The sequence below is a fragment of the Pinus tabuliformis genome, chromosome 2_1 (genome assembly GCF_031772625.1).
Source record: "Pinus tabuliformis cultivar Carrire ecotype Pingquan chromosome 2_1, CPIR1, whole genome shotgun sequence".
Taxonomy (NCBI): domain Eukaryota; kingdom Viridiplantae; phylum Streptophyta; class Pinopsida; order Pinales; family Pinaceae; genus Pinus; species Pinus tabuliformis.
In genome coordinates, this window is record NC_142299.1 from 983,052,344 (window position 1) to 983,072,244 (window position 19,901).

General features: G+C 38.0%; 1 protein-coding gene across 2 annotated transcripts; it reads left to right on the forward strand.

Moving 5' to 3' along the window:
- Positions 1-10,626: 10,626 nt before the first annotated feature.
- On the forward strand, positions 10,627-19,310 carry LOC149203926 (uncharacterized). Of its 2 annotated transcripts, none has more exons than XM_089403616.1 (5): positions 10,627-11,373; positions 17,288-17,421; positions 17,667-17,814; positions 18,011-18,131; positions 18,771-19,310. In XM_089403616.1, the coding sequence occupies exons 1-4, from the start codon at positions 11,019-11,021 to the stop codon at positions 18,127-18,129; spliced, it is 756 nt and encodes a 251-aa protein (XP_089259742.1). In that variant the 5' UTR covers positions 10,627-11,018; the 3' UTR covers positions 18,130-18,131; positions 18,771-19,310. The 2 variants fall into 2 exon arrangements, with proteins under 2 accessions (XP_089259742.1, XP_089259741.1); XM_089403615.1 differs by having other exon boundaries at positions 10,636-11,373; positions 18,025-18,131.
- Positions 19,311-19,901: the final 591 nt, after the last annotated feature.

Consider the following 19,901-nt stretch of genomic DNA (forward strand, 5'->3'; position numbering starts at 1 on the left):
GCATTGCACTTTTCCATCATAAATTTTAGTATTTCGATGGACTCTTCAACATGACTACACCTGTTGGATAGTTGGTTGAACTGCTCTTGTAATGAGGAAATTCTGTGCAGAAGCAGATTGATATCAGCTTCGTATTTTTCATTGATGATGCGATTTTGGTTGTCGATCTTGGCGTCCAAGATCTTCTGATGGACTCTTATTTTCTCCAGCTCTGCCTGGAGATCGGCGCAATGGAGACAGTCCTCTCTCCGCATCATTGTTGCAAATAGAGGAAGAAATTGAAAGAGCTGAATAAACTAGAAAACAATCAAGAGTCGCTGCGCTTGGAGACAGATTGTGGGAGTAAGAGATGGCACAAAATGATAAGGAGAAACTAGAGGTTCACAGATCAGATGAGAGCCAATACTGAAGAAAGGAAGCGCGGGCCACAGGGAGGAGAGATCAATCCAGGGTTGTAGAATGACAGTGAAGGGGAATGGCAGAGTGCGAGAATGAAAGGAATGGGGGGAATATATGGAGGGGCGGGAGTGCAGAGGGACTGTCAAAGGACAGGAGAGAGTAACAAAGGAGGGGCACGGGATAGCATGGGGGCAGTCCGATGGAGTTAGGAGGGTCTGGTCGATCGGAAGTAAGTCGGCTAGATCACTGATGGATAGAATGAGAATGAGAGCTTCAAGGATATGACGGATCCCAATGCAGATCTTAATCTTGAAACAGATTTGAAGGATCTTTGACCATTTCCAACTGTCAGGATTCTCAGATTTGCTGCAAATCTGATTGAAACGATAAAAGATCTTGGTCATGGTAAAAATTGCTGAGTCTCCTCGTCGTTGCAAAGAAGGCTGCCCAATGGCCTGTCACAAGCCCTATTGGCATGGAAATCAATGTGCTTGTTGAGAGAGCGTAGGATATGAAAGAAACACAAATTTTTCATTGATTGATATAAAAATTGACAACATCTAATGGTCTGTTGTAGGAGAACATTGGGGGATTCCCTGTTCTAAGCCATTAGACTGATGACCACCGCCGAATCTCCAAAAATCTTAGCTGTACCTATACCAAGTTTACTGAGTTGGATGAGTCCCTGATATAGGGCCAAAGCTTCTGCCCTATTGTTGGAAATGTGCCCAAGTCCCCATTCATAAGAGAGAATGTGATCCCCGTTGGCGTTGAAGATGACTCCTCCTGCTCCTGCAATTCCAGGATTTGACTTTGAAGCCCCATAAAAAAAAAGATAATAACTGTTGCAGTTTTTTAGCCATATTGCAAATTCTTCTTCCTTTAATCTAATTTTCCATTTGTGGGGAACCTTGCTATGCCTACCATTAGCAGCATTGCCATTCTGGTTACTATTATTTTTATCCAGCAAGTAACCGATAAAATTCCGTTCTTCAACACTGAGTATAGTGATATCTATGTTTCTTTGGTTCTTAATGGATATGGTTTCTAGGGCGAGACTCCTTGCCTTGTTGCAGAGATTTCTTGTGGTCGATTCCTTGTCCTTGAATACTTTACGGTTTCTAGCCAGCCAAATGTTCCATAACATAGTGTAAGGAAGGGTATCCCAGACCCTTTTAACTATGTTATTCTTCTTTTGCTACCATGGATAATTCTTTTTCCATTGATGGATAGCTTCTCCTATGGAATCCTGATTATTCCAAGGAATATGGTCAATATAGGATAAATTTCTCCAGCAGGTAATAGCAAAGGGACAAGCAATGAAGAGATGTTGAATGGATTCTTCGTCAGCTTGACAATTGGGGCAGCGAGAAGGGCCACTGATGCCTCGCTTTTTCAAATTATCTACAGTAAGGATTTTCCCCTTTAGAAGGTTCCAAAGGAAGAATTTAATTTTTGGAAGGGCCTCAGATTTCCAAACTGTTTTCCAGTGATTCCATATGGGTGTGGGATAGTTACTGTTGCAGATGTGCTGATGGGCAGCTTGGATAGTATAATTTGATCCAGTCGGATCCCATCGAAATCCATCTAACTCATTCTTTTTTATAGGAGCTTTACTGTGGATATGAGATTGAAGAACGGATAAGCTTGCCTTGAGGTCATTGGGAATGGCTGGGAAGGACCACCCTAACCATAGATGGGAATGGGGATCCCAGTGGGAGATCTAATCCAAATGATGGATGCCTATGCTATCAAAAAATGAGAGAATAGGATTGATTCCATCATGACTGTTTATTGGTTGCTGTCCCATAATTTTATCCGATCCAATATTAATATTGGCACCTCCCTTGGGGACTTTAGAAATGTTCTGAGCCATGAAAGGAATTGCTCTTTTGCATAAACGCCAAATTTTAGAAGAGTCTTTGTTAGGAATATCTTGATCAAGTAGCTGTTATCTTGGGAAGTTTAAATATTTAACTTCCAACACCCTTTTCCACTAGGCAGAAAGACCGGTTATAAATCTCCAAGCAATCTTACCTCCGAATGCAAGATTGAGAAATTTGGGAGATCTAATACCAAGACCTCCGTGGTCTTGGGATTGAATAACCTGCTTCCAATTGACCAAATTGAATTTCCTTTTGTCATTTTTCCCTCCTTTCCAGAGGAATTGGCGGAGGATGACTTCCATTTTATAGTGAAAGGAGGCTGGAGCTTGATGGAGAGAGAAATGGTATACAGGCAGGGAAGAAATACCCGATTTAAGGAGGATGAGGCGACCAGCTGGGTTAAGCCAAATGGAGCCCCATTGCTGCACTTTTCTCTTCATCTTGTCAATAATGGTGTCCCAAACTTCTGCCTTCAAAGGTCCTACACTCACTAGCATGCCCAAGTAGGTGAAGTGAGTCCAGTCATAGTTGCAAGAGACTCCAAAGGTATTGGGAATATTGTGAATGACCTATGCTATTGTATTCCATCCATAAATATAGCTTTTCAACTTATTTACCAGACCACCAGAGTACCTCATATATTTGTCTAAAAGAGACTTGAAGCGTCGGGCTATTATGATGGAAGCTCCTCCAATTAACAAGGTGTCATCAACAAATTGTGAGTGGTTTATATTCTTGACTCCATTCCCAAATTTGATACCTGTGATGAGGCCAACCCTCTGATTGAAGTCCAATGCTTTACTAAAGGATTCAGCCATCAGAATAAAAAGATAAGGTGAAAGTGGGAAACCTTGTCTGAGACCATGGGATGATTGGAAAGCTTCTCCCAGTCTGCCGTTAATAAGAGGGGAAATCCAGGGCCCAGATATGCAAGCTTTGATGAGGTTTAGAAAGGCCTCATCAAATCCCATCTTTTTTAAAACAGCCATGAGGAAGGAGTGCCTTACTCTGTCGAAAGCATTAGCCAAATCAAGTTTAAGGATAAACCCTTTCTCGTTTCTAGATTGACTCGAATGAATGGCTTCTTGGACGAGGAGAATGGAATCAGTTATTTGTCTATTGGCCAGGAATCCTCCTTGGTTTTCAGAGATGAGAGAGGGGAGAAAGGGTTTAAGGTGGGAAGCAAGGATTTTGGTCAAAATTTTGTAGGAAGAGTTGCAGAGGGAGATGGGCCGGAATCGAGCAAAGGAAGAGGGGCAATTTTCTTTGGGAATGAGAGCTAGATGAGTGGCATTGGTGTATCCTCCTATTTTACCCTTTCGTTGGATCCATCTGAGCATTTTTGTCAAGTATTTTTTGATTACTCCCCAAAATGCTTGATAGAAACAAATGGGGAATCCATCAGGTCCTAGAGCTTTGTCAAGCTGGAGTGTCCAAATCGTTCTTCTGATTTCCTCCTCATCAATCTCCTTGTTCAAACTGTCATTCATTTCCTTGTTGATCCTAGTAGGAAGATAATGAAGCAGGTCTACATAGTCCTCTTCTCCTTTTGTTTCAGTTAGAAGATCTCGGTAATGCTCTGTGGCAGCCTTTCGAATGGCCTCTTGGGTGTTTTTCCAATTGCCCTCAGCATCTAAGATAGAGCTTACATTGTTCCTTATTTTTCGAGCAGTGGTCTGCTTGTGAAAGAATGTTGTGTTCTTGTCTCCCCCTTGCAACCAAAGTTGCCTCGACTTTATCCTCCATTTTAATTCCTCTTCTCTATTTGCATGACACAACTGTGAATAGAGGTTGCTTTCTTGCTCTTTATTCTCCTGGGAGAGGTCGTGCTCTTCTATTGTTCTTTGAATACAGTCTAGATTATTCTTAATCTCCTTTTTGATCTTCTCGGGCTCCTTATAACTAGTTTTTGCCCATTCTTTTATAGCCTGCTTGGTTTTTCTTTGTTTGGTTTCCCAAATGAAACCAGGAGACCCTTCAACATGTTGATTCCAAGTATGTTGTACAATCTCTTTGACTGCTGGAATACAGTTCCAGAGGGAGCTATATTTAAAAGGGATGGGTCCAAGAGGGCAGTGGGTTTCCAGAGTGAGGGTTATAGGATAATGATCAGAGGCTGAAAATGGAAGAATTCTGGCATACCCAACAGAGAAGGAGGAGAGAAATGAGACATTAATTAAAATTCTGTCAAGCCTTTCCATAATGTTACCTATGCCCAGCCTGCGATTGCTCCAAGTATACCTTCGATTTTTTGGAGCAACATCCATGAGATCATGGTCTTGCATGATGTTTTCCAAACGAGTTCTGTAGGGATCAGGGGTGAAGCTACCTCCTCGTTTTTCATTGGCATGAAGAATAAGGTTGAAGTCGCCTCCCAAAATGATGTTAGAGTTTTCTTCGGCATCGATGTTGGCTTTAAGATCATCCCAACATCGTTCCTTTTCTCTGAAATGATTGGGAACGTAAATATTATATATAATTGCAATTTGTTTATTTACTCTGTTTTCCAAAACAGTTTTGATCCAATGCTGATGTACATATTCCGATCTATAGTCCCATTTGCTGTGGTTCCAGAGTGTGGCGATTACCCTTGATGCTTCTCTTGATTCACTGATGTTGCCTTTGTATTGCCTCTGCTGTTCAATAATTCCTCTCATTTCTTGCTGGCCTTGCTTTGTTTGCTGAAGCAAAAAAAGTCTAGTTTCTCACAGTGTATAAGATCTCTTAGGGCTGTAACCTTGGAGGGGTGCCCTAATCCCCTGCTATTCCAAGACAGGACTTTCATCATTGGGTATTTGGGGTATGGAGAGGTGCTCGCCCCCCTTGATCCTTGTGAACTACCTCTTTATCATATTGCCCCAGAATGTAAGATTCTATGGGGTTTTGGGTACCCATTGCTATGTCTTTTTGTGCATTCTCATCTCTATGCTGCTTGGCCGATTTCCTACCCGGTCCAGGTTTCTTATATGATTCACTAGTGGCTCCTGGTCTTTGGAGGAACTCCTGGTAAGTCTGATGAGGGGAGGATCAAGTGAAGTCTGAGAGGAGATGACCAGGGGAGGAGAAGATTCAGTGGCCTCAGATTGAATTAAGGGGGGGGGAGAGGGATCCTGGGGAGGAATTTCAGGAGGAGATAAGACCAAAAAGGGATTGGATGAAGAGGGGAGTGGAGGTTGAGAAAGGGGGGGAAGGGTAGATAAGATAGGGGAGGAAGGAGAGGGGCGAGATGCATTAGGTGCCGAAGGGCCTGCTTCAGGGGGAGCTTTGGACGAGGAAGCCGACTTCTTTTTTTTAACAGTTTCCCATTGTTCTTCTTGTGTGCCATTCTCTACATCAACAAGTTTAGTACAGCGATTGGCAAAATGGTTGTATTCATGACATACCTTACATTTGAATGGAATCTCTGCTGGATATGGCTCCAATCGTCCACTTTGAGTTTGATGGCTTCAGGGAGTCATTTGCCAAGGTCCACTTCAACACAAATCCACGCACAGGCTTGCATATTTTCTTTCGGTTCGTTGCGATCAATGTATTTGCTGACTGCATTCCCGATAGCACGCACCGATTCATCTCCCCAGCAATGAAGAGGGAGGTGAGGGAGCTGAACCCAAACCGGGGCAGCACTGGGAACATCCAATTCAGGGTCGAAAATTAGGGTCCATTTATTGAGATACAAGCCTCTGGAGTCCATGAAATAGGGCTGATTCCTGAATATTAAGTCCTTATCTTCTTTGTATTCAAAGTGAAAGGTAAAATATCATTTCCCACAAAATCTAATGGATATTTTGCCTTGAATTTTGTTGGACCAATTTCTTTCAACCCATCTCTACACAGTCTTTAGAGATGGCCAGAGGCCTGTGAATTGACCGATGAGACCTTTTTCTGCTAAAGAAAGGGTAGCCATGCAGGGAAGGGCTGGAGGTAAGTGAACTTCTTGTAACACATCTAGCTTTTTGACGAACTTAGATAATGCTGGACGAGGGCGTTGTGGAGGCAAAGACTTCACAAGATCAGAGAATGCTTGTTGGGGATCAGCCACCTCTGGTGGAGTATCCGGAGGGGCCATGGCAGGAGGCTAAAGGCCCAGGCTACCGCAGGCTAGATGACCTAGAGGAGGCAATAGGACGCGCGCAGCAGCAGCTCGCGGGTTCCAGAACCACAACAAAGGTCAAAAAATAAGGTCTTATTTTTATATTTTATTTATTTATTTAATTGTATTTTATTAAAATGTTTTAATTAATAATTACAATTATTAATTTTATTTTTTTTTTTTTTTTTTTTTTTTAATTTAAACAATAGATTAGTTTATTTTTTTTAATGAAGTTTTAGGTTTAAATTATATGGGAGGGGTTGAGAGTGAGAGTCAATTATGGGATTACACTGTCCTAAAGAGCGTTTAGGCTTAACCAAATCTTGCACAATCCAAGTAATAGTATCTCATATTTAGTTTGATTATTCTTCCATCCAACATGTGGGATAACCTTGGCAAATTCATTCACTGGATAACATGAAATTACAATTGAGAAGGTAATGAATGCCATTAATAAAATAATTGTCCATCTCATCAAAGTTTTAAAATAAGGCATATGTTTGCCTATGAGTACTTTGTGAAAAAATGGATGAGACTAAAGTTGTCAAATGTTATAGGTACTCCATATTTAGCCTCATGTGCCTTTCATTCAGTGTGTAACCAAAATTGGCTTGGGATACAACACGAGAACCTTAATGGTAAAATAAATAAATTAAGGATGGATATGAATTTATTGGGAAGAAATATTATAAAAAATAAGAACAATTTTCTTAGTAAATGAATATTAAGCTTTTAAAAATGGATTAGTTTATAGCCATTTTTTTATTATTAAATTTGTTAATGTTTTTTTTTTCAATGGCTTCTATAATGATATGGGATGAATAACATGGACTAGAGAGTCTCTACGATTCTGGTTTGGTTAAAGCAAATAAGGTGTTTAGACTTGTGGGAATGTTCTGTGATAGCTCACTGAATAACATGATTATTGAATGTCTCAACAATATGTTATTTTAGAGAAGCTTTGATGGATCTGATAGTTTGGTCCATATAGGACTTGGCATAGGGGTGGGGAATTTTGTAAACTCCTTGGCAAAGCATTGTGTTAGTTTTATTTTCAACACTTTTGAATAGTTGCTAAAAGGTTTTCTAAGGTTTAAAAAGAGTTTTAAGGTTTTTTTAGATAAGATATTTGAAATGTGATTGATAATGCCATGGATGTAAGGGAAAAAATAAGGACTTAGGGATGGGGAGTGGCAGGTGAGGATTTTGATTTAGGATGGAGAGAGATCAAATGTATTTCTTTATTTGGGCGATTAAATAACCATTGAGTAGGAAGGCATTAACAAGGTGGACTTTCTCTTTCTTAAGGAGATTGAGGTTAGAGATTCAAATGGCGTGAGCAATTGGGGTTTTGAGAACCATAAATTTTTGGGCTAGGTGGTGGTGGGAATGTGCATGTAGGTGTCTATTTATATGATATTTTTTGTAGTAAACTTGGTGCATAAATATATCATCAAGTTAACTAGAGTTAAGAACATCTAAAAAGGGAAGATAATTTCCATCATGAATTGAATGGGAAGAGACATGTTGTTTAGGTGGTCAAAGAATGAATCAAAGAGAAAATGACCATACAACCAAATGACAAAAAAATATCATCAATAAACCATAACCATCACTTAAATTTTAGATAAACATTATTTAAGATTAAAACTTTAAAATGCCTAATTTATATTTTTACATATCTATTTATATACGTATTATATATAAATATCAATTTTAGGAAATTTCATGAAATTCAAAATTTTAATCTTTATATATTTAAATTTAGATCACAATGAGAGATTTAGCACAAAAAGAACAAAAATGGCCTAAATAAAATAATTTTAAATATTTTTTTTAATAAATTTCGAAAACAATTTTTAATAATCTTAATATTTTATTTTTAAACATCTTTGAGATTAATTAATTTTTTTATAATCCATATTTATATAATTCTTTAAAATGCAATTTTATATATATATATATATATATATATATATATATATATATATATTTTGATTATAAAAATAAATTTGCATTTTTCATCTATCGAAATATTTTTCCACTAATAAAATAAAATAAAAATATTATTAACACTCCATTTCATTTTATATGTGAATATATATTAGCAATTAATTCTTAACACCATATTATTATTATTTATGTTAGGCATTTTGTATTATGTCAAATGAAAAATGAAAATTACATAGATTAGTTTTTTTTGTAACTGGTATGTTTGAAGGGAACTCAAAGCAATTTTATAAGTTCAGAGCCTTGAGAGGTTGTTAAGACCTCATCTAACTAGAGCATCTTGTAAATAGAAACTTATAAAAAACAAAAAACACTACTAGTGTTGTAAGCAAAAACCTAGTGAGTCATAACAACTATTGGGCATAATATTCAATTATCCACATTAGTTGGTCACTACCCTCATCTGAAAAGAAGGAGATGTTGGTTGATCTTGTGGCCAGAATAGGCAGCTTGTGGTCTATAATGTCAATTTTTTCCTCTAGTTCTACCAAACTAATAGAATTCTCTTGCTAAGTCCTCTTGTACCTCCCTATGCCGCATGCAATATTCAAATGACATTTAACCTCATCTTGGCTTCGTGTCATGATCGATAAAAATAAGGGTAGCTCATGCAATGCACCAAATATAGTGAGAGCCGCAACCCTCTTTCGTGTGGGTTAGCATCATATCAAAAAGGGGAACACCTGCTATTGGGCACCCTCTTGGAGGGAACTCGTAACAATTTATACCTATATTGAATTATTCAAAAAAATTATAAATTTGAGATATAAATTCAAGAAATATGATTTTATTATTATTCTTTTAAAATTGGCTTTGAATTTTTTCTAAATCTACCCAATATAATATAATAGGAATTTGTAAAATTTTATTTAATATAAATTTACTTTTTATTTATAATTTAGGTTTTTTTATATTATGAAAACGTTCCTTTACAAATTTTTTTTAGTGTAAAGTAACATAAAGTAAATATAACCCATAAGGTATGGATTAGTTGGTATGTGTGGGGTTTAGTGATCGCTAGGTCACAAGTTCAACCCTCATGGGGAGGGGTTGATGATGAAGCTACTTTGTAGGGCAACTTATCCATGGTAAATATTATCCACATAGCATTATTTTATTCAAAAGTTGCAATAATACTTTCAAGTTATAGTTCAATCAAATGTTTGAAAATTAATTTTTTTAATAATATTTTAAAATAAATATTTGTTTTTCAAAGTAAAATATTATAAGTTTTATTTGTCAATGTTAAACTACTATTACTAGAGTAGTGTATTGGCAAAAAGACTAATAATACTTGGAATGACTAGATCAATTAGAGATATATAATTTGATTGGTTATATTGCTCCTCCACCTTCAACAAGGTAAAAGTTTACATCTTAAGATACATTAAATTAAAAAAATTATAATCCATCTCATAACCCAATGAACCTTCTTATTATATTTAATTTTTATAACGGACTTCAAATAAAAAAACTGATGGCCCAAATTAGTTGTCAAAAAAGCTCTAAATCCTCGGAAAAAGATGTGGAAAAAAAACTGATGGCCCAAATTAGTTGTCAAAAAAGCTCTAAATCGTCCGAAAAAGATGTGGATGACCCAAAATAAAAGTGATTGAGCAAAATCTAAATCTGCATGAAAAGAAAGAAAAAGCATATTATGTCAAAGAATTTAACCCTATGGAAGAGCATTATGATAAAAAGTATTTGAGTTTTTCAATCAAGGGAAAAACTAAAATTTTAATTGGCAGCTGAGGATTGCCTTCCATCATATAAGATGTGAAAATGGTAGATGGGTGATTTCTGAAGAAGATTGGAATGAAGTTGCATTTTTTTTTGGAGTGAAGAAGATTGGAATGAAATTGCATTTTTTGAAGCAAAAAAGTGGTAAAAACAAAATGACATTTTGTCAAAAGATGTGTAGGGTATGAAGGTATTCGTCATCAATTTGATAATAGTCGTCATCAATTTGATAATAGTCTTAATCACAAACAGTCGCAGTGAGCTATTTGAAAAGGCAAGACTTCACAAAATAACAAATTTCATACTCGAGATCCAGATCCATAACAGCAGAATCACCATGGAAAAATCTAAATATAATTAAGTGTTAATTGGTGGTCGGAGGTCTCGTGGAAGTCATTAAAACCCATCTATCCATCCAATCCTCATACTTTCTTTAAATAGCTCTCAAAGTGATAAGGGCACTTCATGGCCAGACATGACAGCAGAGAATCTTTCTGATGGCTCAGACAATGGGTCCATGCTAAGTATCTTCCACTCAGTAATGTTTGCTTCAGTAAATATTGTTACATGAGAAATTCATATAGAAAAGGGGATATTCTGCAATATCATTACAATTGCGGGCTGAATTCAAACTTATGCTTCAAAGGAACAACAGGGAATAGCCGTTGGGAGGCGTTGAAGGCCAAATATAGAGAGACAGGTGGCTGAAAGTGCTTCCGAGGGGTCAAAAGGTCATGATCCTAGCTTGTCAGACTCTCGAGAAAATGAATTCCGCCGTATACATGAATTCGGATGGGGTCAGATAATGCACATTTATATCCATAATTTCCTCCCTAAATCAATCGGGTAGTAATCAATCAGACGTGTTCCGCGTAGACTAATTTTACAGCCTAATGGCAATCGAGGCACCAGGGGTCAGTTACAGGATACCCTACCTCATCCCGTCCAGAGCCAACCCAACAGAGAACAACAGGATTCCCAATGTGTTTTCTGTAATTTGCAAGGTGGGTCTTCATAATTCCCAATTCGGTTTCCAAAATGGCAAGAGCATCGGCATCTCCGATTCCAAGCTTTTCAGATATCTTCTGCATGCATATCCCAAGAGGAAGAGAAGGCCCAGGAGAGACGGTGTGATAATAGCAGAATCGGTGGCCAATGTGAACAGGGGTACTTCTGGCTCAGAGTGGTGGGACAATCTTAGAGGAGCGGCAAGTCCTCGTTCTAGCGATATCGTTTGGCCAGCAGCAGGTATTTTTAATCCTTTATTTTTATTTGTCAAATTCATCTATAGATTGCATTTAAAGTAGAAATTCTCAGATCTCCATCGATGGCACTCCATTGGTCATCTGGGTATGTATCCCCTTGCTGTTGCCCTCGTTCAATTGAATTGGTTTTATTGAGAAGTCCAATTCCAGTGGTTGGATTCATTTTATAGTTTTAACGGTTGGATTCATTTGATAGTTTTAACTTTGGAATCTGATATTGCAGCTTAACTGATAAATGCTTAACTATGGTCTCTTTTTGATGTTTCATTTTTGCAATTTACTATTGATAACTGTTGTTAACAAAACATTTTCCCAGCAATTTTGTTTAATTTTGCTCCAAGTTTCTCTTTCTCTGTGTTTCCATAACTATCTTGTTGATTCCATATCAAACCAATGTCTCAAATGCCAGCCTAACTGTGACAAAGAACTTTCTTGCTTCTACAAATTTGCAGCCTCTTGCCTTATATTTATTTTTTAAACTTTTAGCAAAGCCCAGGGTTTCTCTCTTTTGCTTGGCAGTTCCCTACAAGCCTTTTTAGAATTTCTGATGTTTAAAGTTTTAACATTTATAATTTTATCTGTAGCAACTCTGGTGACATGGGGAACGTTTCAATTCACCCTTTTCAAAAGGGTCCAAATGTTAGAATTATTTCTTCAGAGGACTGGCAATTAAGCAGGAGGTAGATAGCCTGATCAAGAAACCCATTTTCAGTGATGAAAGTGCAAACTCTCTGTCAAACCTTCTGTGAAAGCAAATGGTGATGTAACCATGTTGTTGGAGGAAGTTACAAAAGGGTTGAGCTTCATAAACATGATAAGGAGAAGGGCAATTCATGATTGGGGCTACTTTGTTCTGGCGAGTTGAATAATTACTGTTTGCTTTAGATTCTAAAATCACGTTCACTAGATGAAAACTTCCATGTTCTACTTACTATGTAGTCATCCAGCTATCTGATTCTCAAAGTATCAAGTATATGGCTGATAACATAAGCCCATAATATCATGTATAGCAAATAATTTTGCCTGTATGGAAAGTATAAATAAAATATTATTTTGGAGGAGCACTGATCCCAAATTACAAGGGTGTTACACTTCAGGAGATGATAGGAAAAAATTCCAAATATTTGCTAAATTTCCATGAAAATCTGCAACTACTTAGATGAATAACTGAAAACTGAAACTGGTTAACTTTTTCCAAGATATAGTTTCTTATCAATTCTTATGCAGCGGAATAAAAACACAGACGAAAACACATTGCACAAATTGACACACTTTTCTTAGGAAACCCAACAAGGAAAACCTGCTTGCTTGATGTGGCTATTTTATTAATTGTCTTGGAGCAATTGAAAGCAATCTGTCTCTCTTGAGAAAGCGTTTTGCTTCTCACACAAATATCAGCTGATACAATTGATCTTGGTCTTCCTTGATCACTACTTGATCTCAGTTTCTGCACACTATTGATCCTCTGCTGCCTCCTTGACTTGCTCTGCAAACTCTGCTGTCTTGCTTCATTTCTGCTCCTCCTTCCTTGTGCACTTGGCCTCCTTATTCCTTGCACTGATCTCCTATTTCCTAGCGCACTTTTGGCCCTATTACTTAGCACACTTGAGCTCATATTTTTTAGGACCCCAGCTCCACACAACCCACGCACAACCAATTCTCATAAATTCTACATCACTTGTGCCTCAGATTCTTTAGGACACAATCCCTACGCTCCACAATCAAGGCTCTCTCTCACAATCTCATGAACTCTGTGTTGTCACAAACCTTTGTGCACAAAACAATGTGATTTAATTGCGCCCTCATTCTATCTTTATAGGTGAACTTTGATCCATGCAAGGAGGCCCAACTTAATTTAAAACTCAAGCTCTGATAACGAGTTAACTGAGAGTGTTACTCGCTTTCCTTCCAATCATCACTGGAGTTGTTAACTCGTTCTCTCTCCAATCAACATTGGAGATGTAACTCGCTCTTCCTTCAATAAAGACTGAAGAGTAACTCGCTCTAACTAAATTGCTAACTGCCACCTTGTTCTATAGTCAAACTGATGAAGACTCCATTTAGTTTAAGCTCCAACTCTACGCATGCTAACTTGATGATTATTCGAGTAAACTGGAAATAACTCATCCTAATTGAAGTCTAACTCATGAGGACAATTCGAGGTCTTCACTAGCTAAGGCACAATTCATAAGACCTTGCTGACTACATTTTCAACACTCCCTCTTAGCGAGGAAGGTACTTCTAGAAGAAACTCGTCCACCTAGATTTGTCTTCGGCACTACCACATTCCCAGCTACTGCAGCTGCTCCATCTGAACTAGAAGACTTCCCTGCTTTCTCTTGCGGAATTTTATTTGAAGACCTATTCTTTCCAACCATGCTCTACGAGTCTATCACCTTAGTCATAAGTGCCATGTACCCCGTGTATCAATGTGGCTTCTTACTCTGGTTGAAGGTGGTATTGGGAGGTCCAACTCTCTTCTGATTCTCCCTAAACAACTCTTTTGCCCACTTGGATCGAACTCTCCCTGTACTAGGAGTCACTGACTAAGTGGCTGCCTCCACTCGCCCTGGGCTTTGCTCCTCATCATCCTGCTGGTCGGCCCAATTGTCTACTAGCGAAGACTCAAACTGAGACACTTGTTGAGGTTCCATCTTGAGTATCTTCTTCCGAGGCACTCTAACCTGCCCTTTATCTAAGGACACTCTCAGAGCTCTGCTCTTCTCAACCATCACTTCTCTACATTTTGCACTTCCTTCCTTGCTTCTCAAGGTTGCGTTTGCCTCTACTTGGAACTTGTAGAGATTCTTCATCCTCACACCTATCCGCTTCTTACATATAGAAGCTAAGTATTGGAGGTAATCCTTACCTCTATTGAAGATGGCATTATAACCCTTGCCCTCAAGGGTACCTACTGACACAAGATTCTGCTTGAGGCCTGGAACATAGAGGACAACTCTGAGATGGAGAGGATTACCTAACTCCCTTTGAAAACTGACAGTACCAACTCCTCTAGCCGCATACATGCCATTATCTCCTAGTTCAATCTGAAACTGCATGTCCTTCTCTTTCAGGTGGTTGAAATACTTCTTGTTCTCGGTCTTGTGGGAGGATGCTCCTGAATCAATATACCAAACACTGTTGTCTGCTAAGCTTGCCATGCAAGCTATCAATGAAAAATCTTTCTCGAACTGGGAAAAAAATGCATCGACCTCTGCTGATGCAGCCACATGATCCTTACTGGACTCCTTCCAATTAGGGCACTTAGTGGCATAGCGCCCAAACTCATCGCAATGGAAGCACTTGATCTTGCTTAGATCCTTTTCCTTCTTCTCTCCTTTTGACTGGACTCAACCTCTCCTTGGCCCTTCTTGCCCTTGGCTCTTCCTTTGCTTGCCAGTGCAAAGTTCTCCATGTCCTTTGCTGGAGCTTCTCTTCTAGCTCTCGTTTCTCTTTAGGTTTCTTCTTGAACACAGTCACTCCATAACCTTTCCCAACTGGGAATATTCTCTCTGCCACTTATTGCATCATGGAAACTATAACAAGGCTTATGGAGTCCCAAAAGCGCAAGACTCGCAAGGTCTTTTTCTGCTACTTTCTCGGCCACACCACCTAGCTCATCCCTAACCGGAGTGAACTTTGAAAGATATGTGATGATGGGCTTTCCTTTGCTCATTTGAATACTTCTTAGCTTCTCCTTGAGAGAAATATTTTTGGCATCACTGGAACTCGGATAGACATCTAAGATGGCTTTAAATATCTAATATGTTGTCTTCTTCTCATGGAGATGAGGGACAATATGGTCTCTGATCCCCTCAAGAATGATCCTCCTCGCCTTGGTGTCATTCTTGTTATGTTGGGCCAACTGTTGGGCATTTGTAGGTGGCACTATTTGTTTCTTCACAAACTCTAGCACCCCATTATCTTCCAACACCACTGATATCCGCTCCGTCCATGCACAGAAATTCGAGGCTCCCTCTAAATTGTGATTTAACCTTAGTCCTAGGAATGCCATACTGTTATCCAAAGAACTACTCTGCTTTGCTCTTCACACTCTAGCACTAGCCTTCCTGGCTGATCTACACTCGTTACTAACAAGTCAACTTGGCGCTGGTCTTTATACTAATATCTTCTTTGATACCATGTTAAATTTCCATGAAACTCTACAACTACTTAGATGAATAACTGACAATCGAAACTAGTTAACTTTCACCAAGATATAGAGTTTCTTAACAATTCATATGTAGCGGAATAAAAACACAGAGATAAAATCACATCACACAAGTTCACACACTTTTCTCAAGAAACCCAACAGGGAAAACTCGCTTGCTTGATGTGGCTATTTTATTGATTGTCTTGGAGCAATTGAATCTAATACAATCAATTTGTCTCTCTTGAGAAAGCATTCTGCTTCTCAAAAAATCAGCCGATACAATTGATCTTGGCCTTCCTTGTTCAATACTTGATCTCGGTTCCTGCACACAATTGATCCTCTACTGCCTCCTTGGCTTGCTCTGCAAACCATGTTGTCTTGCTTCAATTATGCTCCTCCTTCCTCGCGCATTTGGCCTCCTTATTCCTTGCACTGATCTCCTATTTCCTAGCGCACTTTTGGCCCTACTACTTAGCGCACTTGAGCTCATATTTTTTAGGACCCCAGCGCCACACAACCTGCGCACAACCAATTCTCCTAAATTCTAGCGCACTTGTGCCTCCTATTCTTTAGGACACAATTCCTACGCTCCACAATCAAGGCTCTCTCTCACAATCTCATGAACTCTGTCTTGTCACAAACCTTTGTGCACAAAACAATGTGATTTACTTGTGCCTTCGTCCTATCTTTATAGGTGAACTTCGATCCATGCAAGGAGGCCCAGCTTAATTTACAACTCGAGCTCTGATAGCGAGTTAACTAAGAGTGTTACTCGCTCTCCTTCCAATCATCACTGGAGTTGTTAACTCGTGCTCTCTCTAATCAACATTGGAGATCTAACTCGCTCTTCCTTCAATCAAGACTGAAGACTAACTCGCTCTAACTGAACTGCTAACTGCCATCTCGTTCTGTAGTCAAATTGATGAAGACTCCACTTAATTGAAGCCCCAACTCTATGCATGCTAACTTGATTGTTCTAGTAAACTGGAAATAACTCATCCTAACTGAAGTCTAACTCATGAGGACTAATTGAGGTCTTCACTGGTTAAGGCACAAGCTAGAAGACCCTTCTTGCTAGATTTTCAACAATACTAACCATAAGAATTATGACATTGTGTTAAATGATTTATCATGTTCTAAATTTCTGCTAGTTTACTGTTGCTCATGTAGCCCTATCTTTTTGGATGATGCACTCATTGACATTAATTATTATATTAGGTTAGGATCACTACAAACTGGAGAGAACTCACATTCATTTTTAGAACCAAATTTAGTATCGACTCATGGATGAGGCAAATTTGATTAAAACAGATTAGAGCTGATTTACATACAATAATTCAAATTGAGATGTTTGCTTTGCACTTGATAGAATAGAGGCAAAATCTGATAAAAAAGACTTGCACACCCTGCATTCCTTGTCGCTGAAAGGAATGTTTTCCAGATTCAGTACGAAGCACACACCTTCTATACTCTAAGAAAAAGTAGTAATTATTTCATAAGATGCGTTAATTTGATATCTTGCATTGGTAAATTTCCTTAAACTTTTGCTGAATAGGAGGTCATGTTGAAACTCAAAGAGATGATATCTGGTAGATCTAGAAATTATGAGGGATTTCACTAGTAGGTCTTTCTTGACTCAAGGAATGCTCATTGTCCATGTCAATCAGTATTGTCAAAGCTGTGCTTTTCTCTTGGAGCCTGAAATCTGGTAGATTGGTTCAGCTTATTCCATTGATATGTGCAGGGGCATTTGTAGCAATGGCAATCATGGAACTCATAGATATTATGATTGCACCCAAAGGTCTGAAATTGACAATTGCTCCCTTTGGTGCTGTTTGTGCTGTGTTGTTTACTGCTCCAACCTCGCCAGCAGCACAGGTAGGCTTTAAACATTTATGATTTTTTTTTGAGTAATATCTCAAAAAAAAGTAGAAATTAGAATTCCAAGAGTGATCTGGTTAAACTCAGACTTAAACAGCAGCTTTAAAACTAATGGAATCATACTGAATTGCTCATGTAAAACCAGTACTATAGTAAACCATCTAATACGAGAAATAGGCAATCGGGCCTCTTTTTGAGCCTTTTGTAAAATTGACAACTTCGATTTTGAACTTCATATGCAGAAATACAATATGTTCGTTGCCCATATCAGCTGTGCAGTACTTGGAGTGATTGCATTAGCTGTTTTTGGCCCAGGTTGGGTTGCCCGCAGTCTTGCCCTAGCTGCATCTGTGGCATTCATGATATATTCGAGTTCTTTCCATCCTCCTGGTATGTTTCCATTCATTTATACCATTCCTGGAAATTGCATCTTATACAATATCACATTACTTGGAATCAATTTCACTTAAGCCTGTTGTTTCTTTTTCAATCAAATTCGTTTCAATTTGTTGTTGCATTTTCAATTTGATGTTGGGCTTCTGACACAAAATTGATTCGATATCTTTATAAAATATCTAAATTTCAGAGCATTATTTGCAGCTGCTGGGTTGCCTATACTTTTCATTGATGGATCAAACTTTCAACACCTGCAATGGTGGTACTCCATATTTCCTGGAGCAACAGGCTGCATTCTATTATGTTTGATGGTAAGCCTTGCCCTATCTTGAATGATTTCCTTGACTCTATATCAATAGTGATGTTTGTGTTGTTTCTACACCAGTGTAGATTCATCTTAACTCAGGATCTATTAAGCACGAAAAGCAATAAAAAAGAAACCAAGGTGCAAATTTCTCCATGCTTAAAGAACCAGAGTTATTAAGACGTACTTATAACATCTAGATCTTGGGAGTTTCCAAATAATCCCTGCTTTGTTTGAAATCTGTTTTCACAAAAATGATGTCCTCGCGTAGAATTCTAATGTTTCAAACTAATGTATTATTGTCAAACTGATGTATTATTTTTTCTGTAAATTATTGTTTCAAAAGAAAAGCATCGAACTATTATCTTCTTGATTAGTTGCAGGTTGAGTAGACCTTTTTTGGTAAGTGTTATGGGCTTCTAAAAGTATGAAATTAGAACTTACTGCATTGCTTGAATTCTTTCTATCTACAGCGGGATGTTTCACTACGAAACTGCATGCAAATCATTAGATTTATTTTTGCCCAATTGTATTGAGGACTCCAACGCCGCACCACTTGGATAGCATCTTGAGCCTTAGAATCTTCTGGTTAAGAGCTCTTTGAAATGTTTCTCTAAACCATAACCGATTTTGTTTTGTGCTACAGCAAGAGCTGGTGACTTTTTTGAAAAAGAATTACAAGTTTTGAAGAGTTGATGTAATTCGAAAAGCTGATATCTCTCTCTTCCGGAGAAAGGGTTATTGCCCACAAAAAGTTCCAAAGTTCACCTGTAAATGAATAGTTCTTCGGCAAAAATAAGGAAAAATGGCAAATGGACCATAGCTATGTTCATTGAATGCTTTCTGAAGTCTATTGCAGCAAGATAAAGCAACTCTCGTGCTCTTCTCATTAAATCTGTAGCAGAAGGTGACTTCCTGTGTGAACTTGCCTGTTGCAATTTCAATGCAAGCAATTGTTACATGCACGTTGTCATTTGTTTGGAAATCCTTAGAATTGGCTGTTGAGACTCGAGAGTGAAACTGGCCTTAGGAGGTTATTCTAGGAACCAATGTATATGTGCCTGCAAGAGAAAACCTGGAACTAAAGTTGTAAAATAAGTACTTGCACAGTTGCCGGGTTCAAATTGTTCAAATATTGTCCTTGAAGACGCTGGTAAGCATAAATCCTGGTCTGTACTTCTTTGTCTCTCCTTGAAGTTAATGGCTAAATGTTCACATCAAAATATGCTGGCATGTTGCTGTTGTATGATTACATGCATCAATTTCTATAGGTTAATTCTCTGTGAAACCATGATGGAATACTTTTTTGCTACACTGGTATATCCGCAAACCTAAGAAATTTGGAAAATGATCATATTTGTTGTGAGAGAAAAACAAGTTAATGTGCATCTTAATGTAAAAATATAGAAAAAGAAAAATGTGACACAAAGCACATTGCAATATGGTTAAGCGATAATATGTAATTATTTAATTACCATAGCATCTGTTTATTATGGCTGTAATCGGTCTTATTTGAGAATTTAGAAATATATAATTTTAAATGATATTTTTTTTAAGGAGGAAAAAGCTGTAATTTCATTTATAGATTAAGCTAAATTATATTTTGTATATACATATCCAAGTGTGTATTCATGAATGATCTTCCTAGATCTTTTTCCCCGAGCAAAAAGTTGTAATTTCATTTATAGATTAAGCAAAATTATATTTATCTAGATCTTTTCAAGTGGTTAAGAATAAAAAAGAAGGTATTGTTCATCATAATAAACTTTATGTCTAT

Bases quoted from the DNA above. Each gene is read 5' to 3' on its own strand.
- LOC149203926 (XM_089403615.1), top strand. From the start codon at position 11,019: ATGGCAATCGAGGCACCAGGGGTCAGTTACAGGATACCCTACCTCATC. The intron at 17,815-18,024 runs GTATGTTTCCAT...CATTATTTGCAG, and splicing joins GAGTTCTTTCCATCCTCCTG to CTGCTGGGTTGCCTATACTT. The intron at 18,132-18,770 runs GTAAGCCTTGCC...TTTGTGCTACAG, and splicing joins GCATTCTATTATGTTTGATG to CAAGAGCTGGTGACTTTTTT.